Source organism: Pelophylax lessonae, assembly GCF_965119305.1.
Source record: "Pelophylax lessonae genome assembly, chromosome: 8".
Lineage (NCBI taxonomy): Eukaryota > Metazoa > Chordata > Amphibia > Anura > Ranidae > Pelophylax > Pelophylax lessonae.
This window is the reverse complement of record NC_138775.1, coordinates 250427380-250450543: the sequence shown is the minus strand read 5'-3', so window position 1 is coordinate 250450543 and position 23164 is coordinate 250427380. Positions and strand designations below refer to the sequence as shown.

Sequence of the window (23164 nt, the reverse complement as noted above, 5' to 3'; positions counted from 1 at the left end):
TGTGATCAGCTGTGTCCAATGACAGCTGGTCACGACGTAAACACAAGCCAGTTATCAGCATTCCTTTCCTCAAGCTGACAGCGTAAGGGGAAGAGAGCCAATAACCGGCTTATGTGAAAAGCACATCTACACTGATAATCAAGTCACCCATCAGTGCCACCTATCAGTGCCCTTCAGTGCTGGACATCAGTGTAGCCTCATCAGTGCCTCCTCATTAGTGCCTACTCACCGATGCCCACTAGTGCCGCCTCATCAGTGCCCATCAGTGTGGCCACATTAGTGGAGAAAACTTACCTGTTTGCAAAATTTTAACAAACTTTGAAAAACATATTTTCTTTTCAAAATTTTCGGTCTTTTTTTGTTTAGCAAAAATAAAAAACTCAGTGGTGAATAAATACCACCAAAAGAAAGCTCTATTTGTGTGAAAATGTTTTTAAAAATTCATATGGGTATAGCATTGATGGTTTTTAAAATCTTTTATAAATAAATAATCTGAAAAGTATGATGTGCATTTGTATTCAGCCCCCTTTACTCTTATACCCCTAACTAAAACCTAGTTCAACCAATTACCGGCAGAAGTCACCTAGTTAGTAAATAGTCCACCTGTGTGTAATTTAATCTCAGTATGAATACAGCTGTTCTGTCAATACTTTGTAGATCCACCTTTCCCTGCAATTACAGTTGCAAGTATTTTTCTCCACCAGCTTTGCACATCTAGAGAGACATTTTTGCCCATTCTTCTTTGCAAAATAGTTCAAGCTCTGTCAGATTGGATGGAGAGCATCTGAACAGCAATTTTCAAGTCTTGCCACAGATTCTCAATTGGATTTAGGTCTGGACTTTGACTGGGCCATTCTAACACATGAATATGCTTTGATCTAAACCATTCCATTGTAGCTCTTGATGTATGTTTAGGGTCATTGCCCTGCTGGAAGGTGAACCTCCTCCCCAGTCTCAAGTCTTTTGCAGTCTCTAACAGGTTTTCTTCTAAGATTGTCCTGTATTTGGCTCCATTCATCTTACAATCAACTCTGACCAGCTTCCCTGTCCCTGCTGAAGAAAAGCATCCCAGAACATGATGATGCCACCCCCATGTTCATGGTGGGGATGATTTGTTCAGGGTGTTGCGCAGTGTTAGTTCACCCCCACACTTTGTGTTTTGTATTTAGGTCAAAAAGTTTGGTCTCATCTGACCAGAGCACCTTCTTCCACATGTTTGCTGTGTCCCTCACATGGCTTCTCGCAAACTGCAAACAGGACTTCTTATGGCTTTCTTCCAACAATGTCTTTCTTCTTGCCACTCTTCCATAAAGGCCAGATTTGTGGAGTGCATGACTAATAATTGTCCTGTGGACAGAGTCTCCCACCTGAGCTGTGGATCTCTGCAGCTCTTCCAGAGTTGCCATGGGCCTCTTGGCTGCTTCTCTTATTATTGTTCTCCTTGCCCGGCCTGTCAGTTTAGGTGGACGGCCATGTCTTGGTAAGTTTGCAGTTGTGCCATACTCTTTCCATTTTCAGTTGATAGATTGAACAGTGTTCTGTGAGATGTTCAAAGCTTGGGAGATTTTTATATAACCTAACCCTGCTTTAAACATCTCAACACCTCTACACCTTTATCTCTGACCTGTCTGGTGTGTTCCTTGGCCTTCATGATGCTGTTGGTTATCTAAGGTTCTCTAACAAACCTCTGAGGCTTCACAGAACAGCTGTATTTATACTGAGATTAAATTACACACAGATGGTCTCTGATTTCTAATTAGGTGACTTCTGTAGGCAATTGGTTCCACTAGGTTCTCGTTAGGGGTATCAGAGTAAAAAGGGGGCTGAATACAAATGTACGCCACACTTTTCAGATATTTATTTGTAAAAAATTTTGAAAACCATTTATCATTTTCCTTCCACTTCACAATTATGTGCCACTTTGTGTTGGACTATCACATACAACCAAAAACCTATAATGTATTTTATTGGGGTTTTAACATGACAAAATGTGGAGAATTTCAAAGGGTATGAATACTTTTTCAAGGTACTGTATGTATAAATGTGAGTTGGGGACCTTAGATGATGATGATTATTATTATTGTTATTATTATTATTATTATTATTATTATTAATATACAGGATTTATATAGCACCAACAGTTTGCCCAGTGCTCTACAACAGTGTTTCTCAACCTTTTTTCAGTCAAGGCACCCTTTAAAATTATGGGCAGTCTCAAGGCACCCCATTCTACATTGTAAAAAACGATTCTAATAGTTTTACATAATGCAGCAATATAAACATATGTAGGACACCCAACCTTAGAGATGATTTGTTTTGTTCCAAAGTAAATACACCTTTGCACACTGGTACTGACTAGTATTCCAATGTTTCTCTTCTTCCTGAATTTCTCTCCATCATTCAGCTAATGTGACCTGAGTGCTGAACAAACAAGGATGCTGTGGAGGCAAGAGACATCCTCCTTATTAACTGATGACTTAATTGGTTGTAAGGATGCCAGTGTGTAAAAGGTTGTGATAATATAAACCTGTGGCTTTGTGTAACTAAAAGGCTTGATCCACCTGCTGGTTTGTATACAATTTTTTTATACATTTTTAGGCACTTTGCCAAGGCACCCCTGAAGAAGCCTCAAGGCACCCCTGAAGAAGCCTCAAGGCACCCCTGAAGAAGCCTCAAGGCACCCTGGTTGAAAAAGGCTGCTCTACAATATGAAGGCAGACATTACAGTTACAATACAATTTGGTACAAGAGGAATCAGAGGGCCCTGCTTGTTAGAGCTTACAATACAAACAAAAGTTGTAAGCTCCATGAGGGCAGGGACTGATGTGAATGTATAATAAGTATGTAGAGCACTGTGTAAATTGATAGTGCTATATAAATACGTGTAACACTACCCTACGCCTCAAGACAGACATGTTGCTGTGCCTCCTGTTCTCATTCCTCCAGAGTTGTCTAACTCAGTGTTTCTCAACCTTTTTTTTTAGTCGGGGCACCCTTTGAAAGCATATTCAGTCTCAAGGCACCCCAGTCTGAAGCTAGGCTCATAGTAATGCAGGTGTTTGCGGATGTGGGAATCACAGCTGCTCCCACACCTGCAACTAAATTGCGCTGCTCTTTACAGACACGTGGAGCTGCCATTCATTCTTAATGGCACCCCCACTCCTCTAAAAATGCTTGCAGATTTGGGAACCGCTGGGAAATCGCGTGATGCAGAAGCATTTCCTGGGCGCTTAAAAACTGTGCAGGAACGTTTTTTCTGCATGAAACGCAGGCACAGCAGCCCATTCAATTGAATTAATGGATGTGCCAGAGTAAACAAGGTTAGCAGGGCCGCAGCAGTGTGAACATAGCCTAAGAGATCATTCACACGTGAGGTTGGGGGATGGTAAAGCAATGCGGTTGAGCACAGTTTTTACCGTTCCCCCCAACTACTTTCCCTTTACCTGCAGAGACAGCAGCCAGGGTGGTCCACATGCTATAACCACAATGCTTTGTGGCTATGTCAGGAAATATACCCCCTGTTGCATTCGGCAGGCATTACTTATGAATGGGGCCTTACTGCAACCACGTGCACTGCATGCAGTTGCAGTACAGTGGTGCTGCATTTAGGGGGTTAAAAAAGGTTGTGATAATATAATATAAATATACAGTATATACATACTGTATATTTATATATACTGTACCTCCAAATGCAGCCTCCTTGCGTGGTCTTTTCTCTTCACTCTTCACACAGCTGCACGTGCCTCTCCAGCTACACCAACAGAAACATCCAATCCAACAAACCACGAGGGAGCATCCCAGAAAGCTGTGCGGGCCACCGGCCCTTAGCAACCAATGATGAATTCATCAGTTGGCAGGACGCAGGCGGGCAGCCCCCCACTGCTTTCTGAGTGACTTTGGCAACTGCCTGCATGTTTAGGACAGCGGACCGGCGCCGCTGTAATTGAAAAAAGGGTTTAACTGGTGGCGAGAAGAATATTTTACTGCTTAATTGGGGAGGTTTTTAGTAATTTTGCCACGGCACTCCTGGGAACTCTTTGCGGTGCCGCGGCACCCCGGTTGAGAAACGCTGGTCTAACTAATACAGTTGGTGTTTCACTGGCCACATCACCAGGTGAAAACAGAGGGAAAAGCCAAAGAAAAGAAAACTGATGCAGCTCTCATTTAATACTTTGTAAGCTGTAAAATAATACATTTTGGGTTTAATACAGTTTTAAGCTGGCCATAGACAGATTGAAATTCAGTCTGTTCAGCAGGAACCATACAAATTTCAATCCATCTATGGGCAGGCTGGTTGTACTGAAATCAATCTATCGATTAACTTCAGTACAATCAGCAAGAAAGAGGTTTGCCTGGAAAGTGACCCAAGGGCACCAACTCCCAATATTGAAAGACAAAAGAACCAACCCCCTAAGGAGGGAAGAAAAAATTGGGGATTTTTTAGGTGCCAGTAATCAAAACATAATTTAAAATATACAAAGTTTGTTTTCGAAAATGTAAAAAACAAACAAAGATTGGGTGTAAATAGACATACACCATAATTAAGGGCTCTTTCACACGGTCCGCCTCTGTAGGCGGATCCGTGCTGCTCAGCGAGGATCGATCCGCCGATCCCGCGGATGACAGCTCCGTCTCCGCTTGCAGTGCGGAGAGGGAGGTGTCACAGCTCCCGCTGCTCTCTATGGGGGATCGGATGAGAGCGGACCGCCTGTCCGCTCTCATCCAATCCGATCCCTGAACGGATGGGAAAAATAGGGTTTCCATCCGTCCGGATTTCACGGACAGGATCGGATACGGATGGTAGCGGGTGTCAGCGGAGGTGTCTCCGCTGACCTCCGCTGCCCCATAGAGCTGCATGGAGGATCTGATCAGATCCGCCTAAAAAACTGACAGGCGGATCTGATCGGACCGCCCGTGTGAAAGAGCCCTAAATGATTTTATTCATGGTGTATGTCTATTTACCCCCAATTTTTGTTTGTTTTTAAAATTTTTGAAAACAATAAACTTTATATTTTAAATAATGTTTTGATTACTGGCACCTAAAAAATCCCCAATTTTTTCTTCCCCCCCTTGATGTTGATTCTTCAGTACAATCAGCCTGTTGGGTTTTTTCGCACGACCACTGCCGCTGGCTATAGCCGGGGGCAGTAATTATTGTATACTGATGGCAGGGAATCAAGCGATTTTTACTTCCTTAAACTCATGGTTGAAGGAAATAAAAATTGCATAATGCATTCTACAATAGCACTCCTGAAAACCTGCATTGTTACATAAAGATAATCATTGTGGTGATTTGCCATTTACTTTTAATGGCACCCCAAAACACATATAGTGTGTAAATAGGAGTAAGTAATAGGTGTATATAAGCTCCACAGTTTGTCATATCAAAGATATTGTGCCTACAGGCTCCAGTGGTGGAAATCTGTCCCTATTTGTATCAAAGTTGTACAAACTGCAATGCTAAATTCTTCCTTCTGTCTTATTTTGCATTTTTATTTCAGATCCTAAAGATGATGGAGCCTATAGATTTATTGTCCCGTGGATTGGTACGTAAATTAAAGTTTATCTAAAAACATGAAACTCTTTTTTATTAGTTTTGGAGTAGTGAGGAAGTAGGACCCCTGTTACATATACTGTAGCTGCTGACTTTTTCTATTAGGGCACTTACCTGTCTAGGCATCCAGTGGTTTCCTTACCCAAGCCGATTCTTGAATCGGCTCTTGGGTGCTGCCGCCGCCATCTTGGCCTCACAGTCAGTTTTCTGCTGCACATACGCAAATCGCGCTGTGCTTTCTCAATGTGCTGGCTGCAGGGGGAAGGAGGATGGGGCTAAACTTCCTGCTCACTTCGCCGCCAAGTGAACTGGAAGTGGGAGCAGGTACCTCTCAAAACCAGGTACTGCCCCAAAAGGTGCCATATGTGGTGACAGAGTGGGGGAGGAGGCAGATAAGCAGAGCTTCCCCTTTTGCGTGGAGCTCAGTTTTAAACTCTCTGCCCCACTACTAACCAAGTTGACTAGTCTTAAAGTCAAACTACAGGCAGATAAAAAAAAAACAAGTTGTCAAATCCCGTGGGTGGGGCAAACATATTGGGGGCATGGCCTGAATTGAGTTAGGCTCCTTTCACACGGGCGAACCGCCCAACGGAGTCCGTTCTGCTCAGCGGGGGATCGATTCGCCGATCACCGCTGAGCAGGTGGATGACAGCTCCATCTCCGCTCTGTGTGCAGGGACGGAGCTGTCAGATCCCCGCTGTCCTCTATGGGAGATCGGATGAGAACAGACCGTCTGTCCGTTCTTATCCGATCCGATCCGCCAGACAGATGGAAAATAGGGTTTCCATCCATCCGGATTTCACGGACAGGATCGGATCGGATAGCACCGGGTGTCAGCGGAGATGTCTCCGCTGACATCCGCTGCTACATAGGGATGCATGGAGCATCCAATCAGGTCCGCCTAAAAAACTGACAGGCATCCGCGGATCACCCGTGAGAAAGGTGCCTTAGGCCAAGGCTGCTATCACCTATTACACGCTGGGCTTGTATGGTGTGCAGTGGCTGAGATTTTTCTCTACTTGTTCTGCAAATCATTTAGTGTATTTTTTATATTGCCACCAGTGCATGTACCTGAATTTGACTTTTTATCAGCCTCATGTACTTCCCTATAAGGCCTCTTTCACACGATCGGACCGATTCGTTTTTCAGGCGGACCCGATCGGGCCATCCATTGACTTCTACGGGGAGGCGGATGTCAGCGGACACCCGCCTGCCATCCAAACAGACGGATGGCGATACATTTGCCATCCGCCCAGCGGTTCAAATCAGATGAAAACAGACAGGCTGTCTGTTTTCATCTGATCTCCCCATAGAGGAGAGTGGGACTCTGACAGGTCCGTCTCTGCACAGTGAGCGGAGACGGACCTGTCATCCACCTGCTCAGCCGAGCAAGCGGAGTCCGCTGAGCAGATCCGCCCCGCGTGAAAAGGGACTTAAGCAGATTTTGGACTATGAGACAGAGACATAGGACTGGGAGCCAATCAGGCATGCAAATGTGTTGACAAGGAACACAATGAGGATTGAACAGGAGATGACCTCATCCGCCTCTTCCTGCTCTTTCACTTTCAAGTCAGTTGGCTAGGGGTAGAGGACCTAGGTCTAGGTCAGTGATGGCGAACCTTGGCACCCCAGATGTTTTGGAAATACAATTCCCATGATGCTAAACTACACTGCAGAGTGCATGAGCATCATGGGAAATGTAGTTCGAAAACATCTGGGGTGCCAAGGTTCACCATCACTGGTCTAGGTCTAGGTTCACATTTGTTTGGGTGATAATGGGTGCGGGAATTGCACCTGTTCCCGCACCCGCAACTCTCCGCAATCAAAATGTGCTGCTCTTTTACAGACACCCATTGCAGTCATTCATTGCAAATGTCACCCCCATGCATCTAAACACACAGCTTGTTTGCGAAAGCACGGAATTGCATGGTGTAAAAGCGCTATGCGATTTCCCTGTGCCTGCGGTTTTAAGGAGGTTGTAAAAGCGCTATGCGATTTCCCTGTGCCTGCGGTTTTAAGGAGGTGTAGGAACCTTTTTCCTGCTTTTCCCACAAGTACAGCAGCCCATTCAAATGAATGGGCTGCTGTGCCCAGGCAATGTGGACCACACTGAACACAGAGATGTGAACCAAGCCTGAATGTGTTCTTTTGCACTTGACTGTGCTGTATTAAGCAGGCCATGATTCGATTTTCTTTCCTTCCATCTAGGTTCCTGTCACAGCACTATTGTGTTCTGCCAGTGAGGGGATGCGGAGAGAGCCTTCCTGGCCAGCAGAACACAATAATTACTGCTGGTGGCTATAGCCACCAGCAGTAATCGCATGTAAAAAATCCAACAGGATGGCTGTACCCAAGTCATGGGATCAACCTGCGTACAATCAGCCTGCCCATACATGGATCGAAATTCTGCCAGACTCCATTTCAATCCATGCTGTGCAAATCTCAGGAATGGGTGGACAGATGTACAAAATCTTTGGCACATAAAACAGCTCCCTTTATTTATTTTGTATGTGTATTCAGATATTTGCCTGGCGTTGTTCAGCTTTAATCTCACACTAACCAGGTCAGATTTCATAGCCACACAAGGCACAAGATAAGGCAAACTGCTGTCCTTTTCAGCTTCTAGTAAGCACAAGGTATACATGCCCAGGGCTGGAAAAATGTAAGGACACAGTATTCTATTAAATTAAATTATAAACTGTGGAAAGACCATTTTCAGTGCACTGGCAGTCAGGGTAGTACTCCAGAACATTTTAATAAAATGGATGTATAAATGTTACTGACAGGTCCACGGCTTATGTTCACTATTTGACTTACCTGTCTGGTCTGACAACTTTCGAAACTTACTGTTATTTGATTTAGGTGAAGGATTATTGGTGTTATCTGGGCCAAAGTGGTTCCAGCATCGCAGGCTTCTGACTCCTGGCTTTCACTACGATGTCCTAAAGCCCTACGTTCGATTAATGGCTGACTGCACAAAGATCATGCTGGTATTGGGTTTTTCCTATAAAGCTCAGATAATATTATTGAGATGTTTAGGTTCCTTTCACACAGGCTTTTCGCCCGGCGAACTCCGTTTTGCTCAGCGGGGATCGATACGCCGATCTCCGCTGAGCAAGGCAGATGACAGGTCCGTCTCTGTTTACTGTGCTTAGATGGGGCTGTCAGAGCCCCTCTCTCCTCTATGGGAGATCCGATGAAAACGGACCGCCTGTCCCTTTTCAACCGATCCGAAAATAGAGTTTCCATCCCTCTGGATTTCACAGACGGGATTGGATCGGATAGCAGTGGGTGTCAGCGGACATGTCACCGCTGACATCCGCCCCTCCATAAGGCATGGAGCATCCCATCAGGTCCGCCGGAAAAACTGACAGGCGGACCTAACCCGGAAAGCCCATGTGAAAGGACCCTTAAGCCCCGTACACACGCACAGATTGTTGGCCGTAAATTGTTGGCCAACGTCCGATCTGCCGATTGTAGGCTTGTTAGTATGATGCTTCTGACAACCAACTGCGAATTTTCGGCCGAAAAAAATCTGGTGTGCATGCTATAAAATTTTTGTTGGCCAACAAAAAATGGCCGATTGTTCCTCAGTCAGTACAGATTTCGGCAGACAAAAATCAGATGAGCAAGACTGGGCATGCTCAGAGAAGAAAAAACACACGGAAAGTTAACCATCACATGACATCACTTCTGAAGTTGGTTTTTGTTGGCCAACAAAAGTCCAGTGCAAGTCTAGAGCACATTTCAACCAACAAACAACACTGGACAAAAGTTGGCCGATCAGTTGGCCAACAATCTGTGAGTGTGTACGGGGCTTTAGTGTTCACATACAGACTACATTCAGACAATTGTAATTGTATTTTTATTTAAAGGTAATGCAAACCTCCCCACTTTCTGAGATGAAAATAAGGGACACCCAAGTATGTAGACCTAGGACACCCCCTGCCATGCCCCCTTAAAGGAGAATTATACAAAAAAAAATGATTAGTTCAAGCCACAAGTGCTTTTTCACCACTACTATTCCTTTGTATTGACTTTTAAAATTTGCAAATGCAGCAATTTGGAAAATTGGATGAAAGGTTTAGCACTGGGAAACTATGTTTGAAAGATAAAAGTGCATTTTATATACTGTATAACTATAGATCAGACCAAAATGAGGGACAAATGAGGAGGAAAGAGGGATTTTGTTTCAAATCAGGGACAGTCCCTCGAAATCAGGGAAAGTTGGGAGCTACGGTAATATGCATTAAGCATTCTTCATATGGGGTGTACTTAAGTGTACGCCCTTGAAGAGCCATGTTTATGTAGCGGTCAGAGGAGTAGGGGACCGCAATGCAGAATTCAAGTACGGTACAGCAGACAGAGAGGCTGAAGCAGATACCAGCTTTATTAACCAACAGAGTATAATGGCCGGAGAATGATGTTAACAGTAAAAACAGATTACATAGGTTTACAGCAAAGTTAACTGCAACGTGATACTTAAAATGGCGCTCCCGCCAACACACACACAGAGATACAGGCTACTCTGTTATATGATCCTATCTGATTCCCGCTAACCGGGACACGTTGCTGCAACGCTCTGTCTACAGAAACCTGCTGTTAGGAATGCTTCCTGAGCACACTGATGTGCTGTCATGATTCTGCAATCCAAAGGGTTAACCTAGAGCAGACTGATTGCAGTAATTGGCAAACAGGCTGCCTTATTTAAACAGCTCAGAAGCACTGTGTCTTCGCTGTCTTGTCTGCAGCTCTTCCTGTGTTCCTGAAGCCTGCTTCCTGTTACCTGTTTGATATCCGTTTGACCTTTGGCTTGTTCCTGACCTTGTTGACCTGCTGCCCGTCCTGACCCCCGGCTTGTTTGACCATTCTCTCGGATCTCCCTTATCTGCTTATCTGCCTTCGGATCTTGACCGGTTTCTCCCTTGGTGGGGCGACCCTGAGGACTGCGACCTGGTATCCACACGCAGCAAAGTCCATCCTCACCACTAGAGGCCCTGGCGAAAACCGGTGGATACTTAGATTCCGCACCTCAGGTTAGCCTGTGTCACTTACCTTGGGGGGTCCCGTCTAAGCTCCGCCCTCCAGCACCAGTGGGGCCTTCCTCTGCCATCAGGCTACCACTTGTATCCCTAACAGTACAAGACAGCCATGACGGAGCCTGCAAGAGAAGCCTCACCGTTGGAAGAGATCTGCCAACACCTCGCAACCCTGTCTCAAGCCGTAAAGTCGCTTCAAAGCGGCTACACACAGCTAGAGGAACGGTTGCGCTCTACGACACTTCAGGGGGGTCCTCCTGTATTATTTGCTTCCTCTCCTGCTGCAGCACCCTCTGGACCTGCTTCTGGCCCTACCGTAGTGATGCTGCCACCAGAACCTCGAGTTCCTGCTCCAGAAAAATATTCCGGGGATCGCGGTAAATTCCGCGCATTTCGCAACGCCTGCCAGCTGTATTTCTCCCTGCAACCTCAAACCTTTTCTTTGGAGACCACCAAGGTGGGGTTTGTTATCTCCCTGCTCCTAGGCGAACCCCAGTCCTGGGCTCATCGGCTCCTTGAAGAGGGCAGCCCCCATTTAAACTCCTTACGGTCATTTTTGGAGGCCATGGCACAGCTCTATGATGACCCGCAGCGATCCTCCACTGCAGAAACTGCGCTTCATGTTCTTCAGCAGGGTCGCAGGCCTGTAGAAGACTACGTCACTGACTTCCGCCGCCTCAGTTCCGATACGTCCTGGAACGAAGCAGCACTCCGGTATCAGTTCCGTCTCGGTTTGTCGGAAGGACTGAAGGACGAGCTGGCGCGGGTAGGTGTCCCCGACGCCTTGGAAGATTTGATTTCCCAGTCCATTCAAATCGACCGGCGGCTACGGGAACGCAGAGCAGAACGATCTCCGCAGCAGTTCAGACCAGCCTGGACGCTACCAGTTGCTCCTCCTGCATACTTTTCTTCCGCTGGGTCAGCTCCTACCAACCCCGCTCCTGCTGGAGTCGCCTCAGATACGCCCGAACCTATACAACTTGGGATCATACGGCCTGCTTTGTCCCCGGAGGAGAGACGCCGTCGCCAGTTGGGTAACCTGTGCCTGTATTGCGGTGAAGCTGGCCACTATGTGCGCTCCTGCCCGGCAAAATATAATAAGTTCCTGCAGGCCTTACCATCCAGTTCTGTGGCAACTGTTACCAGTTCCTCCCACCTAGCCTTTCCTGTGTCATTACAGCTTCAGGAAGGACCCGTCCCAGTTACAGCAATCATTGACTCGGGAGCCTGCCGTTGTTTCATTGATCGCTCGTTCGCCCTGCAACATGGCGTACCTCTCCGGCTCAAGACCCAGGACCTCACCATCTTCCTGGCTGATGGCTCCCACATCAAATCCGGGCCCGTGACCCAAGAAACTTTTCCCCTTCCTATGGTCTCCTCCTCCGGCCATAAGGAACTGATTATCTTGGATGTTATCAAATCCCCCTTATTTCCCATTATCCTGGGATTACCGTGGTTGCAAGCACATAACCCACAAGTCAATTGGATCACAGGCACCATCCAGTTCCCATCTCTGTACTGCAAGAATTCCTGTCTACCCACTCCTCCTGAATTCCCCAAGACTCTGTTCTGTCTTGAATCTGAACCTGATGTATGTTCTGTGGTGCCCAAAGCATACCATGATTTCCTGGATGTATTCAGCAAACGGGGAGCAGAGACCTTGCCCCCCCACCGTCCATATGACTGCCCCATCAACTTGCTCCCAGGAGCCGAAATCCCGTTCGGCCGGATCTACCCACTTTCTGAACGTGAGCTGGACGTCTTAAAAAACTATGTAGACGAAAGTCTGAAGAAGGGGTTCATCCGTCCCTCTACCTCTCCAGCAGGGGCAGGTATCTTCTTCGTAGAGAAGAAGGATCACACTCTCCGACCATGCATTGATTATAGGGATTTAAATAAAGTTACTATTAAAAACCGTTATCCACTTCCTCTAGTCCCCGAACTCTTTCAGAGACTCAGATCTGCCGTCTTGTTTACTAAGCTGGATCTTCGTGGGGCGTACAACTTGGTGCGCATCCGGGAGGGCGACGAATGGAAGACTGCTTTCCGCACTAGATTCGGACATTTCGAATACCTGGTAATGCCATTTGGCCTTTGTAATGCTCCTGCCACGTTCCAACACTTTGTGAACGACATCTTCAGGGATTGGTTGGATATCTTCGTCATCGTATACTTGGATGACATCCTAATCTTCTCAACATCCCTAGAGCAGCATCGCGAGCACGTTCGAAATGTCCTCGGTTGCCTTCGCCAGCATGGTCTCTACGCCAAGGCCGAGAAGTGCGTTTTTGAGCAGAACAGTATCCCGTTTCTGGGGTTAATAATTTCCACAGATGGAATAGAGATGGATCCTCAGAAGGTCTCTGCCATTCTGGACTGGCCACCTCCATCAGACAAAAAGGGAGTACAGCGCTTCGTTGGCTTCGCCAATTTTTATAGGAGGTTCATTAAGGGGTTCTCCAACATCATAGCCCCTATTACTCACCTTACTAAGAAGAATGTCCGCTTCCAGTGGACCCCAGAGGCTCAGTCCGCCTTCTCGGTTCTTAAAAAACATTTTACCTCTGCCCCTATCCTGAGTCACCCGGATCCTGCCTTACCCTATCTCCTGGAGGTAGACGCATCGGAAGTTGCGGTCGGGGCAGTCATCTCCCAAAGACAGGGAACTAAAGACTTAACTCACCCAATAGCCTTCTTTTCCCGGAAACTCTCTCCTGCGGAGAAAAATTATGATGTCGGGGACCGGGAACTCCTGGCTATCAAAGCCGCTCTCGAAGAGTGGAGATATCTACTGGAAGGAGCATCACACCCGATTCTTATATTTACCGATCATAAGAACCTTGAATACTTAAGATCTGCAAAACGACTTAGACCCCGCCAGGCCCGATGGGCACTCTTCTTTTCCAGATTCTCGTTCCATATTACCTATCGGCCCGGGTCGAAAAATGTCAAACCGGATGCCCTGTCCCGGATGTTTGATAATCCTAAAGAAGATTTGGTACCTGACACTATCCTCTCAGAGAAAAACTTCCTGCTCCTGCTCACTAGCCTGAAATCCCATCTTGAGCAAGCCTCTGCCAACATTTCCGGTCCTCCTGGGATACCCCTGTCACGCAAGGATGGTTTGTTGTGGGCTAAGGACAAAATCTTTGTCCCAGAGGGAGTCAGAGTTTCGGTTCTAGCTGCTGGCCATTTTGGCGTTCATAGGACCCTTGACCTCATGCAACGCACCTTCTGGTGGCCTGAAATGGAAAAAGACTGCAGAAGTTATGTGTCTTCCTGTGTTTCTTGCTCCAGGAGTAAAACCACCAGAAGTAAGGCGTGGGGTCTCCTCAGACCACTCCCCATCCCTGACCGGCCCTGGCAAACTATCGCCATGGACTTTATCGTGGAACTTCCACCTTCGGCCGGGTGCTCCGCCATTTTTGTGGTTGTAGACCGGCTTACTAAGATGGCCCACTTTCTACCCCTCAAAGGTACCCCCTCTGTGAAAGAAACTGCAGAAGTCTTTATTAGGGAGATCGTGCGACTCCACGGGGTACCCAAGAACATTATCTCGGACAGAGGGGTACAGTTCACGTCACGCTTTTGGAGGGCCTTGTGTAAGCTACTAAAAATTGAATTATCTATGTCTTCAGCTTACCACCCGCAGACGAACGGGCAAACAGAGAGAACGAACCAGACCCTGGAACAATATCTCCGGTGCTTTACCACCTTCGTCCAGGACGACTGGGTAGCATTACTACCATTTGCGGAATTTGCCTTTAATAATTCACGACATTCTGTCACCGGCCAATCTCCCTTCTTTGCCAATTATGGGTTTCATCCTTCCTTTCTGCCCGACTTCCCATCTGATTCCGGAGTGCCCGCAGTTCAGGTCACCATTGGCTTCTTCACGAGTAACAACAAACTTCTGCAGGACACCTTGGCCAAGGCTCAGATAGCATCCAAAAGAATCTTTGATGGGAAAAAGAGGGGAGAACTGATTCTCCAACCAGGTGACCAGGTCTTTTTATCCACAGCTAACCTCCGCTTGGCATGCCGATCCAAGAAGTTGGCTCCCAGGTTTATCGGCCCATTCCCTGTTAAAAGAAGACTCAATGCCGTGTCCTATGAGTTATCCTTACCTGATACCCTACGGATCCATCCTGTGTTCCATGTCACTCTTTTAAAACCCGTAGTTCCCGACGCCTTCCCCGGCAGAAGCCCTGGACCTCCGGAACCAGTGATGGTGGATGGCGACATGGAGTACGAAGTTGAGGCTGTACTTGATTGCCGGAAAAGAGGTAACCAGCTTCAGTTCCTTATTAAATGGAAGGGTTATGGGCCGGAAGAGAATTCATGGGAACCTGAGAGTAACATTCATGCCGGAGACCTGATCCAGGCGTTTTTTCTTGCCCATCCTCAGAAAAGCAGTTTGTTGGGCACCCGGAGGTTGCCTTTAAGGGGGGGGCAATGTTAGGAATGCTTCCTGAGCACACTGATGTGCTGTCATGATTCTGCAATCCAAAGGGTTAACCTAGAGCAGACTGATTGCAGTAATTGGCAAACAGGCTGCCTTATTTAAACAGCTCAGAAGCACTGTGTCTTCGCTGTCTTGTCTGCAGCTCTTCCTGTGTTCCTGAAGCCTGCTTCCTGTTACCTGTTTGATATCAGTTTGACCTTTGGCTTGTTCCTGACCTTGTTGACCTGCTGCCCGTCCTGACCCCCGGCTTGTTTGACCATTCTCTCGGATCTCCCTTATCTGCTTATCTGCCTTCGGATCTTGACCGGTTTCTCCCTTGGTGGGGCGACCCTGAGGACTGCGACCTGGTATCCACACGCAGCAAAGTCCATCCTCACCACTAGAGGCCCTGGCGAAAACCGGTAGATACTTAGATTCCGCACCTCAGGTTAGCCTGTGTCACTTACCTTGGGGGGTCCCGTCTAAGCTCCGCCCTCCAGCACCAGTGGGGCCTTCCTCTGCCATCAGGCTACCACTTGTATCCCTAACACCTGCTCTATGCCCTACCACAGGTTAGCACCGGTGCAACTCACAGTTCTGTAGGTACAGCTGCTTTATCTCAGTCTCTGTGATGGTGGATGCAGTCAGGTCTCTGGATCTGTCCCTTGCTGTCTGTAGCTGCAGTCTCTTATGCACTGGTCTGGGTTTCTTTGCAAGTAGTTTATCTTGTTCTGTCACTTGGAGGTCACTGCAGTCTGGCCCCTTGCTCTGTAATTTGCTTGAGGTGCTCTGGGATGTTCTCTCTTCTCCTTCTCTGGTTCTCAGCTACTGTCCGTTGTATCACAGTTCAGTTCTGTCTCCTCTGGCAAGATCCTGTTGTTCTGTCCCAGGATTATACAGTCTATATCCCTCTCAAGGCCAAAGCATGCAGTACCTTTTCTCAGCTCAGCACAGCCATAGAGAGCCGAACACCACACACTTCCTGGAACTTCCTGCTTCCTCCCTTCACCTAAAGCAACAACAGTGACCTCTTGTGGCTGGAAGATGCTTGACAGTCTGTGGGAATTTCTCAATAGAACTACAGTGTAATGGAGTTAGTCATTCAAGGGGCTGACCCCCTACATTTACACCCATGGGGCTGCACAGCTGTTCTTTGCATCCCTGTGCAAACAGTCCCATTGATGCCAATTGGGAAACCGATCCCTGTACTGATAAAGACACACTGACACAGAGGCTGTTCCCAGTCTGACATCCATGTGGGTCACATTGTGTGATGTACCAACACAGATGTCAGTGTCCATGTCCATGCAGCCACTGCATCCCAATTAACGTCAGTAGGACTGCCTGCATAGGAAGGCACAGACTGTGCATCCCTGTCCAAGGAAACCCGACCATCCATATGTGTAAGCTTTAGTACATCCCCTGTAAACGAGGCCATGATGTTCATGACTTACTATTCCTGCAGGATACATAACGGAACAGGTTTATTTGATGTTTTCTGTTCATTTTCTTTTTTTCTTGGTATATAACAAGATTACAGTTAGGACTACAACATAATGGAGCCCGTCCTCCCACTGCCTCAGCCTATAGGGAGCTCTTATTAGTAACAAATGGCTTCAGCTTGGTCTCCTACCCATAGAAGAACCCCCCTCTAACATGGTTAGTCAATACTGGCTTAATCATAGAGGCCCTAGGAGGAGCTCACTATATGTCGAGACAGTGTGTGGGTAGGCACCATTTTGTTGTAGTCCTCAATGTGTCTGCTGAACAGATCTTCAACCCAAGCAGCACCTGCCAACCTGGCCAGTCATCTGTGATAACAGATTGGGGCATTTGAGCAGTATCAATTGTATTTGGTTTTTGGATTAATAAGGTTACAGTTAGACCACAAAGATGGGTGGGCCTTCTTGGAAATTACATTGTGGAGTGGAAGTGGTCATCAAATCGATCCATAGGAGTAGAATGAAATTTGTACATAGTCCCAGTTTTAAAAAAATTAGCAATCAAATCAAAAATTGCTTGTGCTTATTAAGGTCTATGTTGGATGTGAATATAAGAGGCTGTGTGGGATAGAAGGAAAGTAGAGCAGGGGAATTCAGTCCAACAAAGAAAACCTACTCTACCGCAAATTACCTGGAGAATGAGCAGAGGGTCATCGGCTGGGGAGACAGTTACAGTGAACTTGCTTATCTGGTGTGTGAACCCTGTGCTGCTTCCTCTTAAGGCCTCACTCCCTTGACATTCAGGCAAGGTCCCTAGGACACCTGGTACCGAAACAGGAGTTGGGGTACCAACCGCTAGGGAAGGAACCCAAGCACACCGGTCCCTTCACTGCTGTGGACCTTCATCTCAACCAAAGTGAACAGCTTTCCAGCCGTTGGCTGTTATCGATTAAACACTGGTACCTTCATACATCATCGGTGGGGATACCACCCTCAAGGGTTAACACAGCCACACATTTGGGTGATACGCTGTGCATACACCACTATAATACCATGAATAACTTCAGACCAGAATTCTTTTACTAAAATAGATCTTTATATATAACAGCATGATATATCTTTACATTCTCATCAGTCAATGACCTTGCCCCTGGTACCCCAGGCCCGTAGTCCGAGCCATACCTTGGTTAGTTAAAGTCCAATCAATTAACAAATGTCCAATTCCTGGAACCCTTTGCCAGGTTCCTGGCAAGGGGCTAAAGAAGAACAGAATCTGATCACATAGTAGAGAAAGTCCACCTAACTCTTCCTTCAGACAGACCAATCTCTCCATCTGGGCAAACTTTCCATGGTATTTATAAGCCACCACAATGGGATGGTATTATGAACACCAGGGAGTCGGCTGCTACAAACACTTAACCACCTCCTAACCAGAGTGCACCAGCCAGTGAAAACAGTTACAAGGCAAAAAAAAAAAGTTACAACACAACATCTAGACAAAACACTCACTTACTAAACTCTTTTTGAGACTACAGTACTTGGCTAGAAATGTCTGCTGCATTCTGAATGTTCCCATTAACATTATGGCTAACTGATCTGGCTAAAATTGGCCAGATTGCTAAATGATCCAATTTCTACAGCTAACTAAACAGGAAAATTATTTAGAAGAACAAAACCCCTATGAGATTAGTTTTTTTTTTTTTTTTATCTGATTTCAGGATAAATGGGAGAAGCTCGTCCAAGATAAGCCAGTGGAACTCTTCGAATACGTCAGCCTCATGACTCTGGACTCTATCATGAAATGTGCCTTCAGTTATCAGAGCAACTGCCAGACAGACAGGTAGAACCCAACCTCGAAGACTGCAAACTCTCACCTGCAATTTTCAAATATATTTTCTGTAAAACTGTTCTCATTTAACGTCTTTTAAAAAGTTTAATTGTCAAGAGATTTCAATCATAGTAGAGAAGCCAGCAATGGAGTTTTGTGGGGTTGGTCAGTAGAGTATAATGCTATGATTTATTACCATTAGATTTCTTAAGGCTGGCCATAGCCGCTTCGAATATCGGCAAGTTTAACAGGAACAAGCCGAGATTTGAACCATGTATGGGCAGGTTGAATGTACCAAGTTGATCGATCAACTTGCTTGCGGGATTCACTCGTGATTATTGCTTTTATAGCTGCTAGCAATAATCACTTTCTTCTCCTAGCAGGGGCAGCTTAACCCCCCCGGCCAGGAGCAGACAATTGCTTTGCAGGAGGGATTCCCTGAACTTCTTTCCTTTCCACAGGTGGCAGGAAATAACTTTGCACTGTCTATGGTCTGTCTATCACTCACCTGTTCCTGCCCTGGGATCCTCTGTGCTGAGAGCATGCAGGTCCTATGTCAAAATGCAAAAAAGGAACTGTTTATGTAAATCACCAGTAAACACACATCAAAGACCCAACGCTACAGCAAAACAGGGGGCCATTGTAGGATTACTAAACATCAATGCACACAATATTTAAATATGTGTTAAATATGCTTCTTACTAGGCCCAGTTGGTGTGCGCTAGGTGAAAATGGAACATGTTGCATTTAAATGCAGTGCAGCCTGCTGAAATACAGTGCATCCGGAAAGTATTCACAGCGCTTCACTTTGTCCACTATTTGTTATGTTACAGCCTTATTTCAAAATAGATTAAATTCATTATTTTCCTCAATATTCTACAAACAATTTACCCATAATGACAATGTGAAAGAAATTTGTTTGAAATCTTTGCAAATTTACTAGAAATAAAAAACTAAAAAAATCCCATGTTCATAAGTAGGGATCGAACCAATATCGGGGGCCGATATGCACTTTCCCCGATATATCGGAATCTGCCCCGGAGGTTACCAATATTGCTGATATTTCGGGAAAGTGCTTGTACCGGAGTGATGCCTGCAGCTAGAGGCATCACCCCGGTACCTGTGTCCATAGCTGATGGTCGGCTGTCTTGTAATGACAACCGATGTGGCTGAGAAGCCGCTCGGCTGTCATTACAAGGAGTGGGAGGGGACGTCCCCCCCCCCCCTCCCACCGCCTTCTGCAGCTTGCCCGTGTCTCCTGTCCCACCGGGAGACCTGGGCAACCAGTCTGAATGGCCACCGAAGAGAAGACCCGATCAAAGCCGCATTCGGCTCTGATCGGGTCTCCATGTAAAAACCCGGAAGTGATGTCATGACATCACTTCTGGGAACTCTGCGCCAAATTCAAAAAAATTACAGCATTCAAAACAGCCAAACTTGGCATTTTGAATGCTTTGAAGTGCAGAGGAGGGGTTTGGGGTCTTTTAGACCCCCAGATCCCTCCACAAGAGTACCTGTCATAAAAAAAAATGTTTTAATCTACGAAAAATATCTGCCAATACCAATATGCAATGACCATTTGCCTGTTTCGGCAATAAAAAAACGATATTGGTCGATCACTATTCATAAGTATTTACAGTCTTTGCTCAATACTTTGATTAAACACCTTTGGCACCAATTACAGCCTCAAGTCTTTGGGTATGATGCTACAAGCTTGGCACATCTATTTTTTAGCAGTTTCTCCCATTCTTCTTTGCAGGACCTCTCAAGCTCCATCAGGTTGGATGGGGAGCGTCGGTGCACAGCCATTTTCAGATCTCTCCAGAGATATTTAATCAGGTTCAAGCCTGGGCTCTGGCTGGGCCACTCAAGGACATTCATGGAGTTGTCCCGTAGCCACTCCTTTGTTATCTTGGCCATGTGCTTAGGGTTGTTGTCCTGTTGGAAGATGAACCTTTGCCCCAGTCTGAGGTCCAGAGCGCTCTGGAGCAGGTTTTCATCAAGGATGTCTCTGTACATTGCTGCATTCCTCTTTCCCTGACTAGTCTCCCAGTTCCTGCCACTGAAAAACACCCCCACAGCATGATGCTGCCACCACCATGCTTTACTGTAGGGATGGTATTGGCCAGGTGAGGAGCAGTGCCTGGTTTCTTCCAGACATGACAGTTGACATTCAGGCCAAAGAGTTCAATCTTTGTTTCATCAGACCAGATCATTTTGCTTCTCATGCTATGAGAGTCCTTCAGGTGCCTTTTGCAAACTCCAGGCGGGCCATCCTGTGCCTTTTACTGAGGAGTGGCTTATATCTGGCCACTCTACCATACAGGCCTGCTGATTGGTGGAGTGCTGCAGACATGATGATTGTTCTGAAAAGTTCTCCTCTCCACAGAGAAATGCTGGAGCTCTGTCAGACTGACCATCTGGTTCTTGGTCACCTCCCCGAATAAGGCCCTTCTCCCCCGATCGCTCAGTTTGGCCTGGGGGCCCACTAAAGGAACAGTCCTGGTGGTTCCAAACTTCTTTCATTTACGGATGATGGAGGCCACTGTGCTCACTGGGACCTTCAATGCTGCAGAAATTTTTCTGTACCTCGATACAATCCTGTCTCAGAGGTCTACAGACAATTCCTTAGACTTCATGGCTTGGTTTGTGCTCTGACATTCAATGTTAAAGCGGACCTTCAGTCATTTTTCATCTTTCCATCTATTAAATCCTCGGCCCTTGCTGTTTTAATTTTGGATAGTATTTTTTTTTTTTCTGCCAGTAAATACCTTGTACAGACCACTTCCTCTTTCTTGTCTGGTAATTTGCCTAGGGGCTAATGACATCATGCACAGCTCTCTCTCTCTCTCTCTCCCAACTCTTGAGAGCGTTTCCCAGCAAGGGAGGGTGAGAGAAGTCATAGGACAGCCAATGAGAGCTGCAAAGCTGGAGGGGGCTGGATGAGGGTGGAGATAACAGGAGACTGCAGAGGGGAAAGAGGAAAGAAAGAGAATGAGGGGAAATGTGCAGGCAAGCAGTGGTGTGAGTGTGTCTGTCTGTACATAAATGTGTGTATATATATATGTGTGTGTGTGTGTCTGTAAAATCCAGGAAGTGAACATTCAGCAGCTTCAGCTGCCCACAGTTAAAATGGCTACAGCCAGACTTAGTGCAGGGAGATTTCTGCAGCATATTTGACGAGTACAGAATCACAGTATGTATAAAAAAATATGCAGGTGGACTCCGATCAAGTTGTAGAAACATCTCAAGGATGGTCAGTGGAAACAGGATGCTCCTGAGCTAGATTTTAAGCGTCATGACAAAGGTTGTGAACACTTTTGTACATGTGATTTTATTTTCAATTTTTTATTTTTAATAAATTTGCAAAGATTTCAAACAAACTTCTTTCACATTGCCTTTATGGGGTATTGTTTGTAGAATTTTGAAGAAAAAAAAAAAAGAAAATCTGGCGAACGATTGTCCTATGTTTCTCGTTGTGTCACAGCAAATCGAAACCGATGAAAGAATTTTCTTATGAACATTCATATAAAAAATTCTCGTATGACGAAGGCTTTTTTTGTTGTTTATTGTTTCTGATCATGCGCAGTCTTTCTTTTCTGATTTTTCTTGTACAAAAATCGTACGAAAATGGTACACATTAAACGAAAATCGTTCGTTTTTTTCCCGTACGAGAAAAATTTTGGACTTTGTCCCTTCAAGAATTTTCGTATGAAAATTCGGAATCATCTGTAGAAAATTCTGTACACACTATATGAAAAACGTACGAAAATTCTTTGGATGAAAATGTTCGCCGATTTTCTTCTAGTGTGAACTAGCTTTTAGGAAGCAAAAGTATTTTGGCTTCTGCTGTAAATAAACACAAGAAACCCACATCAATGCACGTGTTAAAAAACACGTCAACAAACATCAAGGGCATCAAGTGTGTTTAGGACGCACCCTAAATGCAGTTAAACCACTTGACCTGCAGAAGATTTACCCACTCTTCCTGACCAGGCCATTTTTTGCGATATGGCACTGCGTTGCTTTAACTGACAGTTGCACGGACATGCGGCGCTGTACCCAATCAAAATGTATGTCTTTTTTTTTCTCACAAATAGAGCTTTATTTTGGTCATATTTGATCACCTCTGCGTTTTTAATTATTTGCGCTATAATCAAAAAAAGACCGACAATTTAGAAAAAACAATAGTTTTTATTTTCTGCTATAAACATCCAATAAAAAAATTGAAAAAAATCGAATTTCTTCATCAATTTAAGCCAATATGTATTCTGCTACATATTTTTGGTAAGAAAAAATCCCAATAAGCGTATATTGATTGGTTTGCACAAAAGTTGTAGCATCTACATACTATGGAATATTTTAATTTATTTTTTAATTTATTTTTTTTATCAGTAATGAGTAATGACGTTAAACAGCAACTTATAGGGGACTGCGATATTGTGACCGATATTCTGACACTAATTGACACATTTGGCACTTTCTGGGGACCAGTGACACAAATGCAGTGATCAGTGCTAAAAAAAAATATGCAATGTCACTGTACTAATAAGACTGGCTGGGAAGGGGTTAACATCAGGGCCAATCAAAGGGTTAACTGTGTGTCTAGCCAGTGATTCTGTACTGTGTGGGAGTTGCTTTTACTAAGGGAAGACATGGATCTTTGTCCCTGCCGTTCTGCCTCTGTACCGAATGATCGGCAGATGATGGCGGAAATCAAGTCTGCGGTACCCACTGATTGGCTCCCGCTGTGCATAATCACAGTGGCAGCGAGCCGCCTGCGGTGTACATGTGCGCCCCCTACCTGGAAGAGCCGGATCGTGTATACACTATTTCACAAAAGTGAGTACACCCCTC

The 23164-nt window shown here is 45.7% G+C and overlaps 1 protein-coding gene across 1 annotated transcript in view; it reads left to right on the top strand.

The window, feature by feature from the left end:
- Window positions 1-23164, top strand: part of LOC309561366 (cytochrome P450 4B1-like) — a 52589-nt gene that overhangs the window by 6033 nt on the left and 23392 nt on the right. Inside the window, exons 3-5 of the mRNA XM_082265246.1 lie at window positions 5502-5546; window positions 8417-8544; window positions 18198-18319. Coding sequence (XP_082121372.1) covers window positions 5502-5546; window positions 8417-8544; window positions 18198-18319 — 295 coding nt within the window. The remainder of the gene's footprint in view (window positions 1-5501; window positions 5547-8416; window positions 8545-18197; window positions 18320-23164) is intronic.